At 34.7% G+C, this 27,782-nt stretch overlaps 1 protein-coding gene across 7 annotated transcripts; it reads right to left on the minus strand.

Moving 5' to 3' along the window:
• Positions 1-27,530, minus strand: LOC6036352. 7 transcript variants are annotated; one of them, XM_038254936.1, is made up of 7 exons: positions 27,190-27,530; positions 20,466-21,214; positions 12,520-12,728; positions 12,286-12,421; positions 9,047-9,309; positions 7,348-7,480; positions 1-1,770 (listed from the first exon to the last, which is right to left on the minus strand). In XM_038254936.1, the coding sequence occupies exons 2-7, from the start codon at positions 20,527-20,529 to the stop codon at positions 1,631-1,633; spliced, it is 945 nt and encodes a 314-aa protein (XP_038110864.1). In that variant the 5' UTR covers positions 20,530-21,214; positions 27,190-27,530; the 3' UTR covers positions 1-1,630. The 7 variants fall into 7 exon arrangements, with proteins under 7 accessions (XP_038110864.1, XP_038110859.1, XP_038110863.1 ...); XM_038254931.1 differs by having other exon boundaries at positions 20,466-21,219; XM_038254935.1 differs by having other exon boundaries at positions 20,466-21,244.
• Positions 27,531-27,782: the final 252 nt, after the last annotated feature.

The raw sequence follows: 27,782 nt of genomic DNA on the forward strand, positions 1-27,782 counted from the left end.
TAAAAGATTCATGAATTTATACATTTATTAAAATAGACTAAATCGTATCTGGTTCATATGAAAATTATTTACAATAATCATAACCTTCACCAGCACCCTCTCGTCTGGCTTTGGAGTGGTGGCGAGCGTGTTGCCAAAAAGAAAATTAAAACATAAAAAACACGTCCTTTTTGCCATACTTACTCCTTCAAATACAAATCTTGTTTTTCAGCCTCTTCGGGGATAACAATAAACTAGGTTTTTTTTTCTGCTTTTTCATAACGATTTAATCACCTCTAATTTTAGGCGATTTTTTTCACAGTGGGGTTAGTGGGGAGGGATTTTGGAACACAAATGAAATGTTTGGTTTTTTTTTGTTCGTTTTAAATCACATTCAATTCCACAAAATTTCGCTCGAAAGGTGTGTGTGACATTTTGATATGGCGATTCACTTTGCTGATACTGAAGAAAAAACATAACAAAATGGATGACCGTAATACTGGTTCGTGTCTCGGCTCTGAGGGTAATTGAGGTTATTGTTTTTTTTCTCTTTCTTTTTTTCTGAACAAACTGAGTTTTTGTTGTGGATAATTCGCGTTGTTTTTTCGGTTTTAATGCGGCTTCCTTTAAAAAATCACATTGAATTTGAGTAGACAACTTGCTTTTTTTCGTATGATTTTTTTTTGCTTGTTTTCACCATAAATATGTTTTAAAGTTTTTTTTTGTTTGTTTTTTTTGTTAAGAGTGAAATTTCCGTCACATAAATAAGTAGTTTTAAAAAGTTTTTACTTCTTCTTCGTCGTCTTTCTTATGCTTTGTGTGATCTTTTAGCGTATTCCTTCCTGATATGACGCCGTTTTTTTTAGTTTAGTTAGTCAGTGTTTTGAGTTTGTTTGTTTATCTGCTGAATGTTTAGCTTAGTTTTTTCAACGATAAGTAATACTGCTTTTGCTTTGCTTTCTTCTTTTTTTAAGGTTAGAAACACACTGGTTCACTGTTTTTGGGTTTTTATTTTCTGCTTGTTTTTCTTAAATTGACATGTATTAATTGCGAGACCGCGCTTCTTTGAATAATATCGATGTTGTCAACCTTGTTTTTGTTTGCTTTATTTTGACTAGATTTTTTTGTTTACTCTAAGGTAGCAACTTAGGATAAAACTTTTTCTTTTTTTTATATTTACAGAATCGCATATATCATACAAACATTGTTGAAACATTACACTCACTCTCGATGCATTCATGCGACACATTTTTAAATTTAAATTTAATTAATCATTTCTGGCACCTAAAGTTACTAACATTTTTGCTTACTTTTTATCTCTCTGGTAATCTCACAAAATTTACAGCTTCTTTCGAGTGTGTGTTTTTTTATATCTTTGGCATTCAATTTAATCTTAAAAGTGCTAGTTTTTCTTTTTTTTTGCTTTCTTCGTTGGTTCGAAAAAGTCTCGAATGCTTGTCGTCAGATCAAAGTTTGGAGGTTAGTTGTGGACTTTCCGGGGGAACAGGGAGGGATGGGGGGAAGTGTTAGTTCTTCATTAAAGTCTAAAACGTAATATAAAAGCCACTAAGATACGTGATTTCGCCCTCTCTTTCGCTTCCTTGGAGAGACGACGCTGATAGTTTTTTTTCTACTTTTAACCCGAAGGAAGTTATCGCTTGATCAAGGTCCTCGACGTCGGTGACCAGGATAACGAGTTGAGCATCGTCGCCAGAACCAAAGCCAGGGCGAGCACGTCCGGAACGCCGGCCATAAATCTCCGCCGGTGGTTGCTGGAGCTGGAGTTGCTTTCTGTGAAAAGCGAAGAAGGGGATTTGGCAAAAAAAAAAAAAAGAAAAGACAGAAAAAGAATCCTTATTTATTGTTACTGCGGAAATAGATAGAGGACCCCGAAGAGGACACTGAACTTAAGTAAGTCATCCCCCCCTTAGAAGGAAAAGGTCAACTCTGAAAGTGGCAATAAGTTTGCGGTTGTGCGGCGTGGTTGGTCTGATAGTGATTGTCGCCGGTTCTGGTTGGTTTTGGATGGATTACACGTTCATTAGGTGTTGGGCTATCACGTTGTGAGATGTGACGCGGATAGTTTCAAAGGATTTTTTAGTAATGAAATAACCGTTATCTGGGGTGATTCAGGACAGCTTGTTTAGCTATATCTGTGTACATTTTTTTTAATATTATTTATTGGTTTCAGTTAGAACACTCACAGATCAACAGAACTAGTAAATTGTTTTCTTTACGAAGACAAAAATAGGTTACCAACATCGTGAACAAACGTTCATGACATTGGAAACCAAGATCAAACTGGGCAATTCTCCACCAAAACCGGAAATGGATTTTATATTATATTTTTTTTAATTCTCTCAAACTTTTTGGGAGGAATTTTGTAATCGATTTGGTGACATGGTGAAACAAATGGTACAATTTTCCAAAATTCATACATTTACATTACATTACATTTTTTACGGAATTTGGAAAAAAATACCGAATTTTCAACTGCTAATAGTTCGGAAAACTGAAAATTACCGAATTCGGTTAAAACTTACCTAAATTCGGTAATGAAGTTCATTATTGAGCAATTCTCTACGAAATCGGTCTTTTTTCTTCAATTTTAATTTTTGTATTTTTTAATCCGACTGAAACTTTTTTGGTGCCTTCGGTATGCTCAAAGAAGCCATTTTGCATCATTAGTTTTTCCATATAATTTTCCATACAAATTTCGCAGCTGTCCATACAAAAATGATGTATGAAAATTCAAAAATCTGTATCTTTTGAAGGAATTTTTTGATCGATTTGGTGTCTTCGGCAAAGTTGTAGGTATGGATACGGACTACACTGGAAAAAATTGATACACGGTAAAAAAAAATTGGTGATTTTTTTATTTAACTTTTTATCGCTAAAACTTGATTTGCAAAAAAACACTATTTTTAATTTTTTTTATTTTTTGATATGATATGTAGGGCGTAATATTGAATGTTTGGCCCTTTTGAAATGTTAGTCTTGATTTGAACATTTTGAAAATAATGTTGTCGAAAAGATCGGAAAATTTCACAAATGTTTCATATATTAACATTGAAAATCGGACCATTAGTTGCTGAGATATCGACATTAAAAAATGGTGGGCTGTTTGGGTGAGACTTAGAAAACATCAATTTTCCTGATTTTAAACCTTTGCATTGCAATATCTCAGCAACTGAGGGTCGTATCAACAAAGTCCGAAGAAGCAAAAGATAGAGAATTTTATCAGCTTTTCAAAAATATTTTTTCCAAAAGTGTGCAAACATGTGCACTAATTTAAAAAAATGAAAAACTGTGACTATTTTCAAAAAAGTCACCTATGGATTTAACTTGAAAACGGTGCAATTTATCAAAATTTTACTTAAGTACTTTTTGATTGCAAATTTGATTTTACATCGAAATATGAAGTTGAAATAATTTTGCGACCAATATTTCGATTTTTTGAAAAAAAAGTATTGATTAAAAAATTCATAACTCAGTCAATGATTTTTTGCACAACCTGGAAATTTCTGAAAAGTTGGAATTTTATGTCCTCTAAAACATATATAAAAAAAATAGTTTTTTTTTGCAAATCAAGTTTTTGTGTTAAAAAGTTAAATAAAAAAATCACCAAATGTTTTTTACCGTGTATAATTTTTTTCCAGTGTAGTCCGTATCCATACCTACAACTTTGCCGAAGACACCAAATCGATCAAAAAATTCCTTCAAAAGATACAGATTTTTGAATTTTCATACATCATTTTTGTATGGACAGATGCGAAATTTGTATGGAAAATTATATGGACCAACTAATGATGCAAAATGGCTTCTTTGGGCATACCGAAAGCACCAAAAAAGTTTCAGTCGGATTAAAAAATACAAAAAAATCGAATGACCGAAATCCTAGAGAACTGCTCTATTGTTAATCGTACAACCGAGATCTTTCTTTTTTTTTTAATTTTGACAGATAGTTTACCGAACTAAACCTTAACGATTTTCAGCTACCGAATTCGGTAAGAAATAGGTGTGTAGAAACTAAGATTTCTTTACCGAATTCGGAATTCAGATCGGTAAACAAATGTCAAAACGAACAAAATTTTTGCCGAAAATTGGTAGCAAGATGAAAAATAAAATAACTTCACTAGCGAATTTTGATAAGATTGAACCAATTTCGATCGTTTTCAGTGAACCGAACTGTTGAGCAGTTGAAAAGTCGGCAAACTTTACTGATTTTGGCAAAAAATCGAAATGTGTTTTTATTTAATTTTAGTTTTTATTTTTATGTTTCAGGTAACATAAAATCGCATCTTTTGAGCCAAAAGTATGGGCAAAAATGAGCTTTTAAAAAAAATTTACTTCAGTTTTTAATGTAAAATTATGTTTGCAATCAGAAAATACTTTACATTTTTTCAAGATATAGCCACTTCAAGTTTAATTTCAACGGAAAAATTCCAGTTTTTTTCAGAAAATGTATTTTTTTAAAAGTTGTTAAAATTCCAAACCAATTTGCCTTAGAAACATTGAAAATTGGTCTTCTGTTGCTGAATTAAAGCGAATATTATGAAATGGAACAAGATAATTTATGTTTTTTTAATTCTCATCCAAAAGCCTTTTTTGCCTTCCTCACCTCACTGAGGCAAGGCTATAAAATCATTCGAAAAATGAACTTCTTAAATACGACTCCTAGATATACCTTCACGTATACCTATCGACTCAGAATCAAATTCTGAACAAATGTCTGTAGACATGATTTTTTTCCACACGCTTATCTCAGAACTGGCTGAACCGATTTTTGCCGGATCCGCCTTATTTTGTCCCTAAGACTCTATTAAGTTTTATTCTGTTTAGCGAAGTACTTTTAAAGTTATGCCATGAAATAGTTTTTTGTAGCTACTAAAAAGGGTGATTTTTGTCTAACCTCAAAGGCCGGATCTTTTTGCTTACGCGAGAGAGTCGCGCAGCATGCATATCGCCCGGTTGCCATATTGTTTAGGCAGTGTCTGCGTCTTCTGGAAAAAGTCTGTATTAATTATGTTGCTGAATACATCATTTTGTCTTGACAAAGATTTACACGTACTTTTTACTGAAATATTACTCAGAATTAAAAAAAAATATATTTACTCAGAAGACATTTTTTACTAAGACTAGGGGGACAGCATGCAATTCCATCGTGCACCTAATTTTGCCATATCAGCACTTTTCAATTCAATTAAAGGCCCCCCCCCCCTTCTCATAGAAAAAAATATATAAAAAATAATTAATTTGAAAATACAACCTAAAATACAACATGAATGTGAGGAAGGCAGCAACCACCTTAAGGTGGATTAAGTAACGTTTTATAGTTTAAGAACTTGAATTTTTTTTTAATGTAAAATTTTATAATTGGACTTCGTCATGCACACGGGATATGCCTTGCCAGTCTTCACCCCAAATATCAGCGAATTTGGTCCATCCCATCTCGAGATATCGTGGCACCCGTAAATCAACTCGTTGATAAAAAAAACACTCACAAAGTTTGACAGTCCGCTTTGCGCATGGCAAAATTTTGATCTTAAATCGTCTTTTTCTCAGTTTAATTATGAAATATCTCCATTAAGAGGCAGTATTTGTAGATTCTGCTCGGTTTGTTCTAGAGGTCGTATCGAGGTGCTCCGATTTGGATGAAACTTTCAGGGTTTGTTTGTCTATACATGAGATGAACTCATGCCAAATATGAGCCCTCTACGACAAAGGGAAGTGGGGTAAAACGGGCATTGAAGTTTGAGGTCCAAAAAACATGAAAAATATTAAAATTGTTCGCATTTCCGTAAAACTTCATCAATTCCAACTCTCTTAGATGCATTCGAATGGTCTTTTGAAGCCCTTCAAAATGTGCTATAGACATCCAGGATTGGTTTGACTTTATCTCATAGCTTTTGCAAATTACTGTTAAAAATGGATTTTTTTAAAACCTTAATAACTTTTCCCAACAGCTTCCAACACCCATACTCCCATAGGTCAAAAGTTAGAGAATTTCATGGACTATAAGCCTACGGTACTAACTTTTTGGCCAATCGCAGTTTTTCTCATAGTTTTACGCTTTTTCTAGAACACACATTTTACAACGTTAGACAAACAAACCCTGAAAGTTTCATCCAAATCGGAGCACCTCGATACGACCTGTTTCACATCGGTGAAAAACTCGCTCTTAAACTTTCAGGGGTGATGATTAAAAAAAAATCTGTAATATGAAATTTTGTGATGTTTTATATGTATGTAACCTTAAATTTAACGATTTAGTTTCAGAGAAAAGTAATATTCCGAGCATTACTAGAGCTTTAAAAAACAAAATGTTTGTTTTCGAAAAAAAAAAGATTTTGAACTAATCGGTCAAAAGTAAAAAAAATGCAATTTTTAAATATCTCTGAAATTACGCAAACCAAATTTTATGCACAATTATTGTCGAGGTATTATTTTTTGAACTCGAGATAACTTCAAATGAAAATGTATTAATTTCAAGGGAAAAGTGTATGGGACCACCTAATGAAATTCAAAGTTGTCCAGCTATAATCGTTTTAGACTTTTTTTGATTTTCTACAGGGTTGCACTTCTCGTTGGAAAGGTTGGAAATTTATAGCACGATGGGCTTCTGCTAGAATAACCCCATTAATTAACATCCGGACTGTAACTAATTTGTTTGTCGAATTACATACATCCGGGAAAAAAGATATTCGTAAAGGTGAGCCTAGAAGGTCTTATAATGAAGTCCAGTTTTGAGTGACCTTAGTTAGATAGTTGTCTTTATTAACGAGGCTTTCAGCCATAAACGCTGGTTCCGCTCAGCGTCCTCCTTTTAGCAGGAGAAAAGCAAATTGAATCATCAGTATTTTTCCAAACATGTTCTGTTTGAAAAGTTATCTGATCACTTTAATAAAACAATATTTGAGAACCATTTCAACTACAAAATTGTTTACCTAAAGCCATCTTTTTTCATATTTTGCAGCAATATCAACTCAGCATGATAGTATTTAATCTGCTCACTTCAATGATCATGAACTTCAATCATTGTAAACAAAATTCACCCTGAATCCGCTTGAACGCTTCGCGGAACATCACGCGACAGGGTTGCACTACACATTTCTTCGCGGAAAGCGAAAAGCTCGAAAATCCCACCACCAACAACAGCAACATCACCCGCTGGCTGCACCTGTCGCAGTTTCCAGCTTTTCCTTCAATCCTGTACCCCTCGAAAAATATACACACATTGAATAAAATATTCACGCAAAGTGCATCTCCCTTAACCCTCAGCCAACCAGAACGAACGAGAACATCAGCGGGCGCATCAACATCCCAGCAACATCCGCGGGAGTTGTCAAGCAACAGCGCAGCGCCTACCTTGTCGATCCGCCCGGGATCCGTTCGGATGGAGCGTCTCTTTGGACTCGAGCGCCGGCGGTTTCGGCTGTTTGTCCCCTTCGACGCTTTCCTCGTTGCTTTTCCAGTACACGTGTGCTATCGTTGCAACGCACTGAAAGTGGTGGGAAAGAGAGAGGGAGATCATATAGTATGCCATGATTACATCATTTGCACTTCATTCCGTGTGCAGAGAAGAGGTCGTCATTGTCGGGCGTTGGCGTCGACGGGTGTTGGTGTTGAGCTTTGTTGTTGGAGCGCAGCAGGCGTCGTCGTCGTCACATCATTCGCGAAAGCATGGCTTGCTGGGAAGGAATGTGACGACGGATTTCCATGCCGAGTTGAGCCTTGTGAAATGTTTAGTTTTTAGTTTTTAGTTTTTAGTTTTTAGTTTTTAGTTTTTAGTTTTTAGTTTTTAGTTTTTAGTTTTTAGTTTTTAGTTTTTAGTTTTTAGTTTTTAGTTTTTAGTTTTTAGTTTTTAGTTTTTAGTTTTTAGTTTTTAGTTTTTAGTTTTTAGTTTTTAGTTTTTAGTTTTTAGTTTTTAGTTTTTAGTTTTTAGTTTTTAGTTTTTAGTTTTTAGTTTTTAGTTTTTAGTTTTTAGTTTTTAGTTTTTAGTTTTTAGTTTTTAGTTTTTAGTTTTTAGTTTTTAGTTTTTAGTTTTTAGTTTTTAGTTTTTAGTTTTTAGTTTTTAGTTTTTAGTTTTTAGTTTTTAGTTTTTAGTTTTTAGTTTTTAGTTTTTAGTTTTTAGTTTTAGTTTTTAGTTTTTAGTTTTTAGTTTTTAGTTTTTAGTTTTTAGTTTTTAGTTTTTAGTTTTTAGTTTTTAGTTTTTAGTTTTTAGTTTTTAGTTTTTAGTTTTTAGTTTTTAGTTTTTAGTTTTTAGTTTTTAGTTTTTAGTTTTTAGTTTTTAGTTTTTAGTTTTAGTTTTTAGTTTTTAGTTTTTAGTTTTTAGTTTTTAGTTTTTAGTTTTTAGTTTTTAGTTTTTAGTTTTTAGTTTTTAGTTTTAGTTTTTAGTTTTTAGTTTTTAGTTTTTAGTTTTTAGTTTTTAGTTTTTAGTTTTTAGTTTTAGTTTTTAGTTTTAGTTTTTAGTTTTTAGTTTTTAGTTTTTAGTTTTTAGTTTTTAGTTTTTAGTTTTTAGTTTTTAGTTTTTAGTTTTTAGTTTTTAGTTTTTAGTTTTTAGTTTTTAGTTTTTAGTTTTTAGTTTTTAGTTTTTAGTTTTTAGTTTTTAGTTTTTAGTTTTTAGTTTTTAGTTTTTAGTTTTTAGTTTTTAGTTTTTAGTTTTTAGTTTTTAGTTTTTAGTTTTTAGTTTTTAGTTTTTAGTTTTTAGTTTTTAGTTTTTAGTTTTTAGTTTTTAGTTTTTAGTTTTTAGTTTTTAGTTTTTAGTTTTTAGTTTTTAGTTTTTAGTTTTTAGTTTTTAGTTTTAGTTTTTAGTTTTTAGTTTTTAGTTTTTAGTTTTTAGTTTTTAGTTTTTAGTTTTTAGTTTTTAGTTTTTAGTTTTTAGTTTTTAGTTTTTAGTTTTTAGTTTTTAGTTTTTAGTTTTTAGTTTTTAGTTTTTAGTTTTTAGTTTTTAGTTTTTAGTTTTTAGTTTTTAGTCATGTGCTCCATCAGCCTACTTGGATATTGAGCTCCTCAAAACAGGCAAGGAATGAAACCAGGAATTTCCACTCTTCGGTCTTTTACTCACTTTCAGCTTCATATCACCGCGCTTGAAATGCCGGTACTTGACGCGGAACTCTAACCCTAAAATCGTAGTCTCTAGGCCTTCTCTCCCGGTTATCACAGTCTCGTACCGGCGCAGATAGCTCGGGTCGGCCACCTCGCCGTTGATGAACCACGTCAAGCTGGCCGCCGGCTTCGACCGGCCCGACGTGCAGTTGACCCGGACGACGTCCCCGATCTGGTAGCGGGGCCGGCCGCCCGTGATTTTCGGATCCGTCTCCGGAAGGGCTGAAGGGAGAAAGAGAGAGGGAGAGAAATGGAAGGGATCACAATAAATTCCTTGCATTGTTGTTTTGATTAAGTAACGACGGATGTGGACGGGTTGTAGTCAGTTAGCCCAGGAGGTTTACGTTTGAACAAAAATAAATCCGATTTTATACTATTTAAAACAAGTTTACTTCATTCCCCTCTGAAATATTGTGGTTTTTTGTCTTCTCAATTTGAAATAAAATTTGATAATTATTTATTAATTTTTGTACTTCAAAAATATAAAACGAAATGATATTTACCCAACTTAAAGTAATTTGAGCCGTATTCTTATGCGATGTCCAAAAATGGCTAATTTTAATTTTATTTAGATAAACCTTATTGGTTTTGTTCAAAAGTGTGTTGAAGTTTAAAAGAAATATGAGTAATAAGGCCAATGGAATTTCATCAGGTTTTGAAATGATTTAAATTATATTAGGGTTTGAATTGAAAAAAATAGAGGGTTAAAAAAAGTTTTCGCTGAAAATTTGAATTTCGATTTTGAACTTTTCGTTTGTGAATACATTTTAAATCAAATAAAGGCATTTATAATATTCATTCATTAATTCAATGATATTTTTCCTATTTTGGACATTGCATAACTGAAACATTGTATTTTTAGTGACCTCCACTCGACGTTGACCAGGGCTGTACAAAAACTTTTGATAAAATTTGTACTAGCCAAACAAAAAAATCACAAATTACCGTTTATTTTGGAAACACCCACATTTTCTTTATTTGCAATGATACACGTTAAAAAAAATTGATGATTTTTTTCCGAAACTTTTTGTCACTAAAACTTGATTTGCAAAAAAACCCTTTTTTATTTTTTTTTCATTTTTTGATATGTTTTAGAGTCAAATGCCAACTTTTCAGAAATTTCCAGGTTGTGCAAAAAATCTTTGAGCGAGTTATGAATTTGTAAATCAATACTGATTTAAAAAAAAATCGAAAAATTGGTCGCAAAAATTTTTGAACTTTATTTTTCGATGTAAAATTAAATTTGCAATCAAAAAGTACTTCAGTGAAATTTTGATAAAGTGCACCGTTTTCAAGTTAAATCCATTTTTAGGTGACTTTTTTGAAAATAATCGCAGTTTTTCATTTTTTTAAATGAGTGCACATGTTTGCCCACTTTTGAAAAAAATAGTTTTGAAAAGCTGAGAAAATTCTCTATATTTTGCTTTTTTGAACTTTGTTGATACGGCGGTTTAAAAACAGGAAAATTGATGGTGGGTTGTTTAGGTGAGACTTAGATCACATAAACAACCCACTATTTTCTAATGTCGAAATCTCAGAAACTAATGGTCCGATTTTCAAAGTTAAAATATGAAACATTCGTGAAAATTTCCGATCTTTTCGGAAAAAAATATTTTAAATTTTTAATACCAAAACTAAAATTTCAAAAGCGCCAAACATTCAATATTACGCCCGAAGGCACCAAAAAAGTTTCAGTCGGATTACAAAATACAAAAAAATCGAATGACCGAAATCTGAGAGAACTGCTCACATGCAACATTATGCTTCGTTTGATACTCATGTTGTTAATCATGAAAATCTGAGTATTTTCGAAAAAATACGGTATTTTATGAAATTTTTAGTTTCGTAAAACGGGGTGACTTCGACCTCGGCTATCGACTTTGACAGATTTGAAATATTTCCGCAAAATGAAGAGTATAAATTGAATACACAAGGAATGGTATAAAATCATACTGACCGTGGTAGAGAAGTGTTCAAAGTACCTCAAGAAGAACTTTCCATGAAACTTTGAAAAGGTTAAAATGTTTGTTAACTATAATAAAGAAAATGTTGATGAATAATATTATTATGTTAAGTGTCATGATTTTCTTAACGACCATAATTTTGAATTGGAAAACGGATTGGATTTTCGGATTCTTTGGACAATTTTTCACTAAGAGAAGTTAAAATAAGTTTGTAAATATTAAATATTATGTGTTTTTGAAGCATATTTAAAAAAACTTTAGATTTGTAGGAATTTTTAGTTCAACAAATTCCATATAAAATGTAAAATCTTTTGGTTTTGTGCTGCTAATTGAGTTTTAAATGCAATATGCATCGATAATTTTATAAACAAAAGTAGTTTTAATGAACTTCAGGCAAAATTCTGATTTCTATACAATTTTACCTAAAATTTTTATGGATTTTGTGAAAAAGTTTTTAAACATAGTTTGCTAAATACATATATTATCTAGCAAAAAAACTTTATGACGTAAAAATAAAGTTTGTTTTTCTTAAAATTTGCACAGATGCCTGAAATAACCCAAAACCTCGTTTTTTGTAGGGGAGCAGGAATTTTTTTTCTGGGCAGCCTATTTTGCATTCTCTCCAATTTACCGTAATTTCTCGAAAATAATTTAAAAATAATGATTTTCAGTTTTGAGAAGTTTTTGTCTCTTTTACAAAAACATATTTTTTGCACGAGCCCATACAATTTTATGGGCTCGTGCAAAAAATATGTTTTTTTTATCCATACAAAATTTCAACTTCGTTTTGCCTTTATTATATTTTATAAAAAATCATAATTTAATTATATATTGCGACATGTTATGGAGCGTGGTTTGTTACATTGGAATCAAAACTTCCATTATATTTTGTAGCAATTCAAATTATACTTTGAAAGTTTCCTTGTTCTAAATAAAATTTAAAATGTATTGATACATTTTTTATTGGATCTCTACGGATTAGTATGTAACATCTCTGAGAACCATCAGATCAAGTAAAATTTTGATTAAAAATTTCAATTTATGATTTAAATAATAAACTAGACTACAACCCTTCCACTTTGAGTAACGCATTCCATCACTTTTGATGTCGTCCATCACTCTCGTTCTTTTGGCAAGAATTCCAGCCACGGGACTGTTTTGGACAAACAGAAGCAGCAGTGACCCCAAAATAATGTTTATAGAGATGTACAGAGTAGGTTCACTTTTGACTTACCAACCACCACCATGTCGCCGTGGCTGGACACGGTCTGGAAGGAGGGCGCCTCGGCGGACACTTCGCAGCGGTACTTTCCGGTCGAGGCCAGCGTCACATTGTTTAGCACTATCTGGTTCTCCGTCGAGTTCAGCAGCTGGGTAAAGTACAGAAGAAAGAACACAAGATGGGTTTAGCTTTCACAGAAGTCACCGTCCACAGAAGAGAGTTGAAAGTGATGAAAGTGATACTCACATCGACGGACACTCCCGTCAGCAGGAAGAGCTGAGCCGGTGGATTATCCCGCGGGACGTACCGGTAGAACTCGTTGCCGTCCTTGTACCATTTGACCGAGTACAGGGCCTCGCCGTTCAGGTCAAAGTGGCACTCGAGCACGACGGTCGTGTTTTTGGCCACGTGGTTCGGGATGCGGACCTCGGTCAGCCGCAGGCAGAAGCAAATGTCTGGGGAAGGAAGGAGAATGGTAGAGAAAAATATGAGATTTTGGTAACGAAAATTTGATTAGCTATTATTTTCAGAAATTTCATTAGAATCGAATAAGAGTCTCTTAAACTCTGGTATTAAACATAAGGTTGTACGAAAAATTAGAGCAAAAAGTTTAATTTTTAGCATTGAAAATCGAACCAATAGTTGAGGGCTAATGACATTGAAAGAAAAAAAATATTTTGCCACGAATTTAAGCTGTTTCAAATAGTTTAGCAAATCGTCAAAAAAGTAAAAAATGACAAATTGTAGAGCAATTCCAGCCCAAAACATGATTTTTTAGGTACTTTTTTCTCGATTTCAATGAAACTTCGTAGACATGTTATCCAACACTTATATAAGCCATTTTTGTGTATATGGAGCCAGTTTCACTCGATAATGACATTTGAAAAGGGCGTAAGTGTTTGCAATATTTTTGTATTTCGTAATTTAAATATTGCTGTATCTCGAAGCTGTTGCATCGTATCAAAAAGTGGTCAAAGACAAAATTGTAGGAAATTTGACGGGATTTTCGAACAAAATATACTGAAAGAAAAAAACATTCCACTTTTATGATATTTTTTTGATTTTTAAGTTTAAAAGTCAAATTTGAAGGTGAGCCCACGATTTTTTTTTTCGTTCAACATTTTTGTGAAAATAGCCTAAGATGTTACAGAAAGACTGAGCATGAGCATGAGCATGAGCATGAGCATGGTTGACTGCCAATGAGCTGCTACTCCGTTATTGACAGATCAGCTGAAGTTAAACAATGAATCAAAAATGATCAGTGGGAGCCAACCATCCGTTCACTGTTTAACCCCTGAAGACCCCGACTTTATTAGTCAATACCGGCGCCCTCCCAAGAAGCCTGCAGTTCAACGAAAGGGAGGAATGTTAGTCCGATAGTTGAAGTTGCAGACTCATCAAGCACATAGTTTTTCGTTATATACTTGTTGATACCGCTTGAGACCGTTGAATCCACAGCATCTCCTTCAAGCATCACGTGATTATTTTTTTTTGGGTTAGTAGGATAAGGTATTGGCTTTTCGATGCCTCCCAAGCTACGATGCTATGGGGAGGACCTTCATAACAAACCCGTTGGCGAGCCTTCCGAGCAACGATGCTATGGGAAGGTCTTTCTAATTAGCACACCAAAACACTCGCGCACAGGTATTTAAATACTGAATAAATGTATTTTTTCATCACGATTACCCAGACGACATTGATGATATAGGAAGGACTTTTATACAGTCATGTACAGTAATACTTAAACTTATTTTAATGCAACAATTCACACGACGTCGTGCCTCCCGATCAACGATGATGTAGGAAGGACTTGAGCAAGCCAATCAGGATGAAACACGAAATAAAATTCTTTTCTTTTCACACACAATGCCACATAATTGACCGCGCGATTTTCTTCTGCTTGTGGGCAAGCCAACCAGGATGAAACACGAAATAAAATTCTCTTCTTTTCACACACAATGCCACATAATTGTCCGCGCGTCACCACCCAACAAATTGAACTGATTTTCTTCTGCTTGTGGGCAAGCCAACCAGGATGAAACACGAAATAAAATTCTTTTCTTTTCACACACAATGCCACATAATTGTCCGCGCGTCACCACCCAACAAATTGAACTGATTTTCTTCTCCCTAAGATGTTACAGAAAGACTCACGAAAAATGCAGGATGCAGCAACTCACCTTATAAAATACAAAAATCATTTACTGACACTGTTTTTTTTAAAGTGCTCTAAACATCAAAATTTTCAAAAACCGAACACGAGAGTCGATTCTTCAGACAATTTTACATAAAAGTCTCCATATTGACCATTGTCCTAAGTTTAATCCTTGTGAAGTAACAGCAGTTTTAAAAATAAAAATGTTGAGAAAATAGATTGCTTAAAACTGAAAACATAATATTTTTTCAGTGTAGTATACTAATCTGGATAGTAAACTAGAACAAATCATTAAAAAACGAGTTATTTTGAAAAGTGGTCAAAGACAAACTTTTGAGAAATTAGACGAGCTTTCCGGTAAAAATGTTTCCCCACCACCTGCAAAAAAAATATTCAATTCAAAAAACTTTAAGGTTGTAATGAAAATAGAATTTAAATCAACTCAAAAAAAACTTTTTTTTCGAAAAAAAATAAAGTTTTCGTCAATACCTACTTAGATATTTTGGAAACTTACGATAGCAAAACAACTGGACAGTAGGGTGACAATAAAAAAATTAAAGATACCCTCTGACTCGATTCCTAGTGCAAAAATAAGTATCTGTGCCAATTTTGAGCCAAATCGGTTAAGGCTAAGGGGTCGCTTTTCATCGTTGAAGTTTATATGGGGAAAATCACGAAAATGTATGGGGAAAAACATCGTTTCAGTAATTTTCTGCTAGGTGGCGCAGGTCTCGCCCAAAATTGTCCAAGTCTGAGATTCTTGTAGGAAATTTAATTCCCTACAACTTTGTCGAAGGGTGCAAAACGATCCGAGTTGATCCTGATTTTTGGTGATTTTTCTAGAAAAACATATTTTCTCATATACTTCCTATATTCCCCTTCTATACTTTCAAGTACCGTCAGTGGGGGTGACTATGGATCAAAAAACGATACACCTCTCGAAATTTCTTAATAACAAAAACAATTTAAATAACATCAAAAATCTTTCAACGTAGATTTGTTGCTAGATAGTTTACTAACATTTTCCCAAAATATGGTGGATTTTGATGAACACTACCTTAAATGCCAATAGTTTGAAAATTGACCCAATCTCACCCCTTAGAGGGGGTGACATTGGGTCAAATGAAACTAAAATGATGCTCAAATACAACGATATGGTAAAAACAAGTCATCCAACAGCGTTTCTTGTTCGAGGGAATCGTATTGATACGCTACAATGTTTGAAGTGGAGATTTTCAAACATTTGGGTAGTTTTCGAGCAATTCCAACAAAAATATTAGAAAAATGATTTTTCGAGAGGTCATTTTTGGCCAAAAACTTACCCCAACTTTAGACAGCTGCCAAAATAACAGGATTTGTTCTAGGAACGAGATTTTTTCAGCGAAGTCATCTTAAGATGTCCCCTACACAACCCCATTGAGAATAACCTAAAAAATGGTAAAATCCGTAGAAAATCACTTTGAGCCAATCTCACCCCCCAGACCCAATGTCACCCCCACTGACGGTATATAAGCCGATTTCTTTTCATCGCATTGCTAATAACTCATCAGGATCAACTCGCATCGTCTTGCACCCTTTTACGAAGTTGTAGGTAATTAAATTTCCTACAAGAATCTCACACTTGAAGCGAATGTTTTTCCCCATACATTTTTGCGATTTGCCCCATATAAACTTCAACGATGAAAAGCGACCCCATTAGCCTTAACCGATTTGGCTCAAAATTGGCACAGTTATTTGTTTTTGCCTAAAGAATCGATCCAGGGGGTATCTCTTGCGATTTTCCGAAATTTTAAATTTTTATTGTCACCCTACTGGACAGGTGTACAATACATTTGAAAACACTATTTTCATTCGATTGTTGAAACCATGAATGGTTCGAAAACTCAATTTTTGAACTTTTTATTTATTTTTTTTTTATTTTTTTTTCTCGGTGTGATTTTACACTCTGCACATATTTTGATATATGAGTTGGAAACTTGTGCTGAGATGAGCTTTTTTCACCATCCGACTTAACACAAAGGTCATGGAAAGCAGAGGGAGTTATTTGCTAGAATAGACTAGCACGTGAGCTACTAATCAGGTTATTTTGACGCAGACATGTTAGTGACACTTGTTGAACAGATTGAAATCGTTAGTGTTGTGGAGTTGAAAAATAGGTCTAGTGGGTACTTGTTTTAGTTCAGAACGAAAGCAAGCTTTTTGCAAATTGTAATTGAAAGGGAATTTATTTAAAATAATTAGAGCAGCAGTAATATTCTCGATACAACAACAAATTACAAATTTAAGGGTTTTTTTCTTCACAGGTTATCAGTTGTGCATTGCAGTGCCATTTGAAAATACTTTAAAACTATGCTCACAGTTTTTTTTATTGAGTACTTTTCTAAAATTAAAAAAAAGTTCATAATTTTTATTTTTTCATTTTTTATGGAAGCATGTGCATGCATTTTCTATGTCCACGAAGTCATTTTTTCTTAGGGTCATTCCACCTCAAACGTACACAGCACTCGAAATCAACTTTTCTGATCACGCTCTAATATGGTTGGGCTGTACCATCAAAACAAGCAATAATCTCGATTTACAAAAAAACACTTAACATCGCTAAATGTAATTTTGAAGCCGAATTTGAAGTTATTTTCCTGCCACGTGATGGCTGATTGCCATGTGGCGTCCTCTGATCGAGGCAGCCTTATTAGTGTGCTTTGATTTTTCCCTATACATTTAGCTGGGACCATGAGAATTTCTGCGACGCCGGAATGAATCCGGTTCAAGGCAAGACTAGGGCCCTCGGATCGTCCTGCACCCTTCGGAGGAATTGTTCCCCAGACCATCCCCTAGGACTCCATGGTATGCAAAAGACGTCATTTGTTAACGGCTGACTTGTACAGAGCAATTTACCTAAATGCTCCAGTTTTACGGGTTAATTCCCATTTAAACTTGTTCCTGCTCAAGGCAAGCCAGTTTTCAACCAAATGGGCTGAAATTTTGGCCTGAGCCTCCATTTAGAGTACTCTTTCGGGCAATCTCATATAATTTTTGATTTGAACAACTTTTATTTTTTTGACCCGGGCTACCCGTCATGTTATACATTTTTAGAAAGGTATTTGAAAGACCTTTCCAACACGTCCAAAATGTTGAAAATCTGATAACCCTATTAAAAGTAATGGCCACTTAAGTGTTATTTATACACTTTTTTGAGGCCGGATCTCAAAAATTTGGATGAAAAACCCAAATTTAGGTTATCAAAAAACCTTTCCAATGAGGCCAAAAGATTGAAGATCTGACAACGCTATCAAAAATCATGAGCATTTGCGCAAAAATATAATTTTGACGGATACAAAAATGGGTGAACATTGCAAAAGATCCGGCTGAGGCAGCACTAAGCTTTATGCAATCGGTCTCGTTAGCCCAAGCTTTCTTCACTTTATGGCTTTTTATGGCAAAAACGTAAGAAACGCTTTATAGCATTTTGTTTGCATGTATTCATGCGCATTTGAATACAAGCAGAAAGCGTTTTCTGTTGATTTTAGGAGGAAGGCACCAATCACTGAGGTGGTTTAAAGTAACGTTTTTTTATAATGCATTTGTTGTAACTTATCCAGTAAAAACACAATAAACTTATTTTGCAGTATGCCAAGAATCGCACTACCTAACACTCGTCAGCCAAATCAACCGTAAATTTTGTTTTTTTTTTCTGCTAATCGGTTGTGCTGAAATTAGTCGAGCTAGGCATATGCAACTCACTGTGTAATGATACCAAGGGTACTGGAAATAGAAAAAAATGAAAATTCAGGCTTTAAATATTTACAAATCAGTTATTTGATGTTTGATAATCATCACTCCTAAATCAAACATGATACAAGGCATTGATTGAACTCAAAATTAAAAGAAAGTAAAAATACAAAAAAAAAAAACAACAAATTAAGGTACAAAACGTGCCAGACTATTCAAGGGGGGGGGGATAGCAAGCGTGACAATGTGTGGCATAGGGGGGAGGGGTTTAATTTTTGCCGATTTTAGTGTGCCATACTTTCTGGACGCCTCATACTAAAAATAATGTTTTTTTTTGTTAAATAAATTAGGGTGATGAGGGCGGGGGGGGTTGTAAGGGTGGGTTGGGCCTTAAATATTGTGAAATATTTTATGGATGACCCCTTTGATCAGTATCCATTGAAATTAAAAGCACTTGGGAGGTGCTGTGCAACCGCAAAGTAGCCAAAAGTACCGTGCGCCTCCATTTATACAGTTAAAAAACTGAAAATGACAGAAAATCGAAAATCCCTAGGTGAAATGTTTTCTAGGTCACAGATATCGAAAAGGGATCCCCTAAACTACCTTTCCACGAAAAAACATTTCAGGTACATTCAATTTCAATAATAATTGCCTTCCGCCATGGCGTGTAACACCATGATGAATAAAAAATCAGTTTATTAAATACATTTCAGGATGGAACCAATTTTCTGTGCACATGTCGCATTTTTTAATGGGCCATACTGTAGAGGGCTCTTAAATTAGCTACATAATTTGAGTACATCTCATGTATGCCAAACAAACGCTTAGAACAAACTCAGCAAATTACAAAAAAAAAGTTTCTTAGAATGATCAGATTTTGCATGAAAATTGTGAAATCATATAGACATTATTCATACTTAAAAATAAATCAAGGAGAAAAATTGGTTTGACTAAATTAAAATTTTCTCAGAAAGTATTTAAATTGAATTTAAATTCAAGTCGCTAGGTTTTTTTTCAAAATTAATTTTCCCTAAAGAGCAATTCCAGCTCAAATCAGGAATTTTTCTGGTACTTTTGTACCCGACCCTCTCCGATTTCAATGAAACTTTGTAGACATGTTATCCTAGGCCTATATAAGCCATTTTTGTGTATATGGAGCCAATAGTACTCGAAAATAACATTTGAGAAGGGCGTAAGGTATTTAAATATTTTTGAATTTTGCAATTTAAAAATTACTGTATCTTGAAGCCATTGCGTCGTATCAAAAAGTGGTCAAAGACAAACTTGTAGGAAATTGGACGGGCTTTCTGAAAAAAATACACTGAAACAAAAATACACGCCACTACTATGAGTTTTTTTTTAGGTCTAAAACTTAAATTTAAAGGTGTTGTCACGATTTTTTTTCGTTCAAAATTTTTGAGGAAATAGCCTAAGATGTTATCAAAAGACTGACGAAAAATGCAGAATGGTATGTCTCTCCTAAAAAAATACAAAAATCATTGACTAAAACAATTTTTTTTGAAAAGTAAAAAAAAAAAAAAGTATAGGCCTGGGATAACATGTCTAAAAAGTTTCATTGAAATCGGAGAGGGTCGGGTACAAAAGTATCAGAATAATTCCTGATTTGAGCTGGAATTGCTCTAAAAGAGCACGCAGCCAGCAACATCTAAACATAGAAACAAGTACCCTCCTTGTAATGGCTTATGAATTGATCTCAGTTTAAAAGTTCTCCAAATCTCTGAATTGCAAATGTAACATCCTGGAGCAGAACTGTTAATTCTAATAAACACCAATTGAATTGAATTGAAATTCAAGTCGCTTATACAAAACAGTCAATGCTAAGGCATTCTGCCTAAGAATTCTAACCATGGTGAAAGAAACCTAAGCATTTTGGCTACAATGTATTTTATCGATAAGGAAGAATCCATTTTCACCGCAAGACTGTTTGATCAAATCCATCAGCGTTGATGACTAAATTATACACATTTCCCAAACCAGCGAAGAAAAGTGTTGATTTCTTATCTTTACCGTTTGCACACACACACATACAAAACTCTCTTCGCCCAGAAGAGCCCAATCAACCCGACAACCTAATCGGATTCCGGTTGTTGTAATGACCTTGTTAACAATCGCTCATTATCGCCCCACGCTCGAACGGTTCTCCGGCTCTGGCCACTTTTATCTGATACAACTCCTTTTTTTTTAGCTCTCTTCACCGAACGAGCGCGCGCACGCTTCTAAATTGCGTTCAACCCTAATTACATAATCACAAAGCGAGGTAAGACAGAGAAAAGGGGGCAAAACTCACCTTTTGCCAGTCCAAAGACCAAGATCAGCAACGATATGGCGATATTCCTCTGCATGAATTCCATTTCCGGACAAAGTTTGCTGCTTCCTTTTCTTTAAGTTTTCTTCTTGTTCTTCTTAGTTTTATAGCTTGCTCCTTAAGGCGAAAGGTTGTGTAATTCGCGTAAACCTTTTTTTTTTCGTTAATTTTCTGTTTTATCCTCGGGGGTTGTCTCTACGTCGAGGGTCGTCCACCATTTCTTCCATTTTGCAGCCCCGGGGTTACGAGGTTCTATTCTCGTTCGTTAGTTCGTTTTTTTTCTACACACAGACAATTTTCACGCTCAGTCACGCGACTGTTTTCCTTCCACGGTCTCTAGAACAAAGTGCTCCTTCACTGCTCCTTTGAAAGAAGTCGAGGGGGTCGTTTAGCTTAAAGCTTTAATCCAAAGTAGCATTTTTTCGGACGTTATTCGTAACGAACTCGAGTGACCTCCCCGCGCTGAACTGTCTTTTTTGTGTGACGCAATCAAAGGACGACCCAATTTAGCATCGCCAAGTGCCAAATTCAAATCTGATTATACGAGCAGCGGCCAGGCTTAGTCACACTTGCTTGCACTTCTGCTGTGGGAAGCGTTAGTCGCGGAATAATCTCACCAAGTTGCACACACATTCGGACACTGACATTTTTTTTTGTTTGTTTCCTTTGCTGACGAGCGCGGAATGCGCTTTGAGTTGTGAACGTTTTTTTCCTTTGGTTCTTCGTTAGTCCTGTGCTGTTGGAATGATTTAATTAAAGCTCTATTAGCATGAGCGGTTTTTGCATTAGTGAGATAGAGAGGGGGAGAGAGAGAGGGGCATAGTATCCCTTAAGACCGTTATGCTAATAGTAATGAAGGTTTTTTCAAGCTGAGCTCGTAAAATGGTAATTGGGGAGAGCATTACTGGACATTACAAGACATAATTTTAGCAGTAAATCTCAATAACATTTCTTTTTTAAACATTCCTGGGTCCGGAAAAAAATATGGAGCAATTCCAGCTCAAATAAGAAATTTTTCAGATACTTTTGTACCCGACCCCCTCCGATTTCAATGAAACTTTGTAGACATGTTATCCTAGGCCTATATAAGCCAGAAACGCCTGCAAGTATGCAGAACGTTACCAAATTAAGGAGTAATCGATTTTGTTGCAAATGTGAACGGACGACGGATCGATAACATTTGTAAACGAAATCTAGAGCAAATCGTTTACAATGTAAACGGATCCGCTAACAGGATTTTTTTCCGTGTAAGCCATTTTTGTGTATATAGAGCCAATTGTACTCGAAAATGACATTTGAGAAGGGCGTTATTTAGATATTTTTTATTCTGTAATTTAAAAATGACTGGATCTCGAAGTCGTTGCATCGAACAAAAAACTAATCAAAGAAAAACTTTTAGGAAATTGCCTTCTGAAAAAATACACTGAAAGAAAAATACACGCCACTTCTATGAGTTTGTTTTTCAAATTTTAAGATAAAAAGTTAAATTTTAAGGTGATGTCACGTTTTTTTTTCGTTCAAAATTTTTGAGGAAATAGCCTAAGTACCAGAAAAATTCTTGATTTGAGCTGGAAATGCTCTTTGTCGAACTCTAAATGAAAGCTTCAGTGGGTTCAGAAGTTTTCCGTTTCCTGGGTCCTGAAAAAAAATTGTAAAATTATTTGACCTAATCTTATCTCCTAGACTCAATGTCTAGGCCCCTACTGGCGGTACCAAATATTTGATCGATTTATACGCGCAACACCAATTAGCGAGTCATGACGAGTCATGGAGTAGCATTAAGTTCAACTTTTTCTTTTTTCTTTTTAATTCTTAGTTTTGAAATTTCTAGGATTTCTACCCTTGGTTAAAAGCAATTAGAGTTTCCAACTGAACTTTGAAATAACTCACAGCTACCCCAAAACTCTGTTATGTACTTAAATGAACCAATTATATCTTGATTATTCACTAATAAAACCTGAATTGAATTGAATTAAGTAAAAAATCTAGGAGACTTTTTACTTTTGATATTAAAAACATACAATTTTTGCACGCTTTTTTGAATTTGATTGTTGAACCCGAACGCCGATAATGCCAATGACTCGACAAAATCTTCTGCTATATTTTTCTTCATGAATTTGGAAAATCCATCCACATGAAACCAACTTTTTTTGCGAGCTTTGGGTTAAGATTATCAATTGCCCTTGGCTCCCCTCCCACTATCATTTACATACTAGATCCTCTGTAATTGCTTTTAGCTTTAAGAAAAATTTAATTACAAAAGCAAACTCGTTCCTAACCAGGTCCCAGTACCAAAAAGGACCTATAAAAATAATATTATAAAAAACAATTGCCCAACAAATTTTATTTAACACTATGATTTCAGATTAAAAATGAATAGATTTGGATCAAAATTGGCATAGAAATTCCTTGGCAAACAAAAAATAGGAAAAATACAAGCTTATTATTTTGTTTGATTGAAGTTTTCCTATTCGAATTATGTTGGTCCAAAAACTGGCGTTTTATTCATTTTTGCAGAAAACAAATTTTCAAAAAAAAAAAATATTTCCGGAACGTTTGAAACAATTTGAGTTCGCCACGATTCAAAACAGAATATTAGTTGGGCATTTTATGAAATACTTTTTAAACACATTAAATACATTTATTGAACATAAAGTACCAAGCGTCTCCAGCAAAATGCTCTGGAAATTCATTTCGATGGAGGTGCATGGTGTTATAACGCATTTTTTTAAATCTAATCTCCAAATCCGGTTACTTGAAGTTAACCGTTTTTGGATATTTCAAATTTTGCACCTAATTCGACGCACAGCCAGACAATGTTCACACCTCAAATATGCACACATCAGGAAGCACACCCCCTCTCCACCCCGCTTGCCTATTGTGATGAGTGTTTTGGATAAAAGCTATCATCGATTTGATGCAAAGCTTTTGGGTGCGGTTAGTTTAAGGTTTGTGAAGAACTTTCCTCAACTTGCACGATTGTCTAAAAATCGTTGCAATCTACAATACGTTGCGTAAAACATCTTAAAAATCATAAAAAAATATATATATTTCCAGCTGTGTTTTTTTCTCTATGTGTTTTCTTTTAAGAGCGAGTCCACGAACAGGGCATACCCCTTTGTATGGGAAGTCGTTTGGACCCCATCAATGTGCCTGAAATTTTCAAGGGTTTTTTTTTGTACATATGAAACTAGCATCTGGCCAAAATACGAGCACCTTAGATCAACGGGAAGTGGGGCAGATCGGAACACAACATTTTATTTTCAAAAACGACAAAAATCTTAAAATTGCAGTTACTTAGGCACAACTCAATTAAATTCTAAAATTCAAAATGCATCTGAAAGGGCTTAAAAATGGAACAAGGGGTGAAGCATCTCAATTGATCAAATCTAAAGAGAGTTATTGACATTTTAATGAAAAATAGCACAATTTTCAAACGCAAATGAAAAAGCGTTCCATACAGATAAGGCTAGTACAAATATTTTTGAAAGTTTTTGTCACCCCCCCCCCCCCTTCAAAATTGGCCCGAAACATCAGGGGGCAAAAAAAATTTTTACAATAAATTTCAAAATTTCAATGAAAATTCAAGTGCAACCAGCTGAAATCAAATTAAAATACATTCTTCTGCGTTTAAAATCATTTTTAGCATGTTTGGGTTCATTAAAAAATCTTAAGATTTTTTGAAAATTTTCGATGCAAAATCTTTTTTTTCGATACAATTTTTGTTTTTGTCAGATCTTAGATTTTTTGAAAACTAATGATTGCAAAACAACTGAACTAGTGTAAAATGCATTTAAAACACTTTTTTCATTTAAATGTGAAGACTACGGCTTGCTTTTTAAATTTTTATATTTTTTTATTTTTGCCCCCTTGACCTCGGCGAGGGACAAAAACTTATTTTAATATTTGCATCGGCCTAACAACTCGATTCGACCTGGAGCTTTTAGAGGATATCAGAGACTACCTTTTGGGACTGGATAAGGCTACAAATAAAGTGTACACATTTTTTCTAGTGATTTTTTTAGTTGTAAATTTTTGCTCGGCAAACCCCTTAGATCGCATTTTTTTGTGATAATTTTATCATATTCGTGTTCCTTAGTCAGTTTCACAATAGAAACATTAATTAAAATGTTTTGTTTTCATCCAAAATTAAAGTTGAAAAAATCTTCGAATCACATTTATTGAAAATCATGTCCGTTTCCAAAGATACTACATGTCACCAGAAAAGGTAGCTTATATTGTGAAATTGTATTGTTTATATTGTGAAATTAATATAAAAGAATATCAAAAAAAGGGATCTTAGGGGCGAAATTTTACAACCAAAAAGCTGCAAAAAAAAGCCTTAATATTTTTCATTAAAAGCATATCACCTGTATTTTGCGACCTGACGAGCTTAAATTGGTTCTGCCGTCCCGGAGATATGTGTTTTCTTCAAATGTGTTAAAAAATCGTATCAAACTCATTTTTTTTGGACCACCCTATTTCTGATAAAATTACCCTTATCACCAAAAAATATGTGTATTGCCTTATTATTGGCCAACCACTATTGATCTGGATTCTGCTTGATTGAAGTGGAATCGTTTTTTTTAACCAGATAAAAAAATAGGTTTTCTCGTACAAATTCCCATTAATATTAAATAATGACCCCAAAAGGATTAAAAAAATGCTGTGCTGAATCAAAAAATATCTAAATACACATCTTCCAAAGAACAACTGCTGATATTTGACGATCGTTCTAATTAGCAGGACACTCAATGTTTACATTTGTTTATAGGATCATATATAAAAAGTCTAGAAAGGCACTTTTGAAATAAAAATCATTCTTCCTAATGGTACTTTTAAGAAACGTATTCGTTCGAAATGTGAGCTAATTTAGTCAACAATCATTATAGTTCTGATTAAAACTTAGGTGAAGTTCATTGGTAATGGGCTAATCCAACAAAAAATTGAAAAGCGAGAAAAATTGTCGTTCTTTACTCCTTTCAGGCCTGATTTTTTTTGCGTTGATTCTTATGAAACAAATTATACGAAAATTAAAGTTTAGTTCTGAAAATTTTGATTTTTAAGGCATATGACAGCTTTTAATCAAAGTTTACTTTCTGTGCACTGTTGATACCACAAAATATGATGCACAGTAGCGATAAACTTAGGATTATGAAATATTGATTTTAGAAGGATTAAAAAAACTCAATTTTATCATAATGACTTGATTGGATAGGATAAAAATTAGTGGTTTTTAAAAAAGATATCAAATTTTGTATCGCAATTTTTTTGTCTAACTAGCATTTTAAACATCATAAATCGATTGTATAAACCGTAACTTGGCATAATAATAAATACGAAATCTGAATTGGTTGAATTATCAAATTCAATCAGATAATGTTCTATTCGGCTGTAAATAAAAGAATCTCCAAATCACTACACTAGCTTTTATGCAAACAATAGTAAGCTATGCTAAGTATTAGGGTGGCTCAATATGCATAACAACCCAAGTAGGGTGCCCAGCTAAAAAAAATGTAATTTTTTCCTATAGAAATTTTACCTTCGAGCTCATATTTGGCCCAGAATCAAAAAATAGTCCAAGGAACATTATTTAGCTTGTGGAGCGAGGTTTTGAAAAAAAAACCCTAGGGTGCACCTTTATCAAAAACCAAGATTGTTTACATTTTACCCTTTGGTACAGCCTTGGTCTGACAACTCTATCCTAGATTTTGATCTGGACCAAGCGAGGGATAGGACAAAGCTCCCTATTGGAACAGTCGTTTTCTAGTCACAATCAGGCCTCAAAACAACTTGAAAATTTCTCACACAAACGGCAAGCCACCCTACTAAGTTGGTCTAAGTACTTGAACTGAAATCATTGTCAAATGAAGTTTAACCTGAATAACCAGAATAAGCTTGCTTAAACTAGTAGATTTTGACTGTTTTGTTGTGATATTTCGAAGAATAACATACCAAAGCTAAAACCGTTATTAACTTTATCTCAGAATTTCAGATAAAAGTTTTCCTTGCCAAAATGGAAAATGGATTTTTGGAATTTGATATTCTCCACTATCCCACACTCAATTCCTACTACCAAGTCGCGTAACGTACTTAACGGATCCCTCCCCTTTACCCCCCTCTCTCTCTCTATCTCAGCTTAAAAGCTTCATCATGACCACTTTTTCAACAACACTTTCGACGAGCGAGGGTTGCTTGGATGATACTGTTTTTCATTTCCCTTCCCCACACTCTACCCTCACGAACCCCACTTCCGTTCTGGCAATAAGGGATAATCTGCTGTGCAAGCACCAGCCAGCCAGTCGTCAGCCAGCCAGCACTCACTCAACCCGTCAACAACAACAACAGCAACACGAAAAAAAAGCTCTCATCCAGCTGAGCGCAGAGATTTAATCCTCTCCGTCGACGTCCTCGATGCTGCCGCCGCCAACTTCGATGTTGTTTCCCTTCGTTTGAAGCTTCTTTTTTCCTTTCTTGTTTTTTTTCCCTCAGCCGGAAGGGTGGCTTAACCTGCACCAGCCTACTGCGATTCCGATTCCGGTTTCGTTTCGTCTCTAGCGGTAATTTTTCACCAAATCATAATCCAAGGTCACTCCGGATGTTTCTGCCAAGGACGCCGGAACGTCGCACCGGGGAAAACCTCCCCCCAAAGGTAACATTAAAATAAAAACACAAAAAAAGAGGAACCGGACCTTCTTTTAATCACCTTTCAGCGCGGAAAAGTATCGATTTTCCGGCACATGCCACTGCTTGCGGCCACTTCTTCCACTCCGGACACCGGTTCCACCGGGGGTGCCCCCGCAGAACGTTTCCCTTCTTTTTTCGCCAAAACGGCCACTAAACAGAGACACACACATACAGCCGCGCGCACTCACTATCCCCGTCCTTTTGTGGATCCTTTTGTGTCTGTCCCAAAAAAACGCGACACACCGTCGATTCCGACGCTTCCGGAGGCACCACGGGCTTGGTCCTGCCGCACAAAGTCCGCACCAAGTTGCCGTTCAGCCGAGTGTCGACACCGAAACTGATCCGAGGTTCGGGTGAAAATTATGGTTCTGGTGACTTTTCCACCCAAGTAGGCGCTGCTCTCTCACGAGAAATCACTGCTCCGGTGAGAGCGGGAGCGAATTTTCCGAGCTTCCGCGACTTTCGTGGCGTCACGAAAAATTTTCCACAACCGAGTGGAAAGATTTTCCCGTTTTCCGCCACAGCGTCAATTTGATTAAGTCTCGGCAGTTCCGAGAAATCTGCTCTCGGCTTTTGGGAGCGAGCGCCAATTTTGGCGAGAGTGCTTCAGGA

This window comes from Culex quinquefasciatus, chromosome 2 (assembly GCF_015732765.1).
Source record: "Culex quinquefasciatus strain JHB chromosome 2, VPISU_Cqui_1.0_pri_paternal, whole genome shotgun sequence".
Lineage (NCBI taxonomy): Eukaryota > Metazoa > Arthropoda > Insecta > Diptera > Culicidae > Culex > Culex quinquefasciatus.

Coding starts and splice junctions, on each gene's coding strand:
- LOC6036352 (XM_038254936.1), bottom strand. CDS start 20,529: ATGGAATTCATGCAGAGGAATATCGCCATATCGTTGCTGATCTTGGTC. Junction 9,310..12,285: donor CGGCGACATGGTGGTGGTTG/GTAAGTCAAAAG, acceptor TTCTCCCTTCAG/CCCTTCCGGAGACGGATCCG. Junction 1,771..7,347: donor ATCCCGGGCGGATCGACAAG/GTAGGCGCTGCG, acceptor CGCTTTTCACAG/AAAGCAACTCCAGCTCCAGC.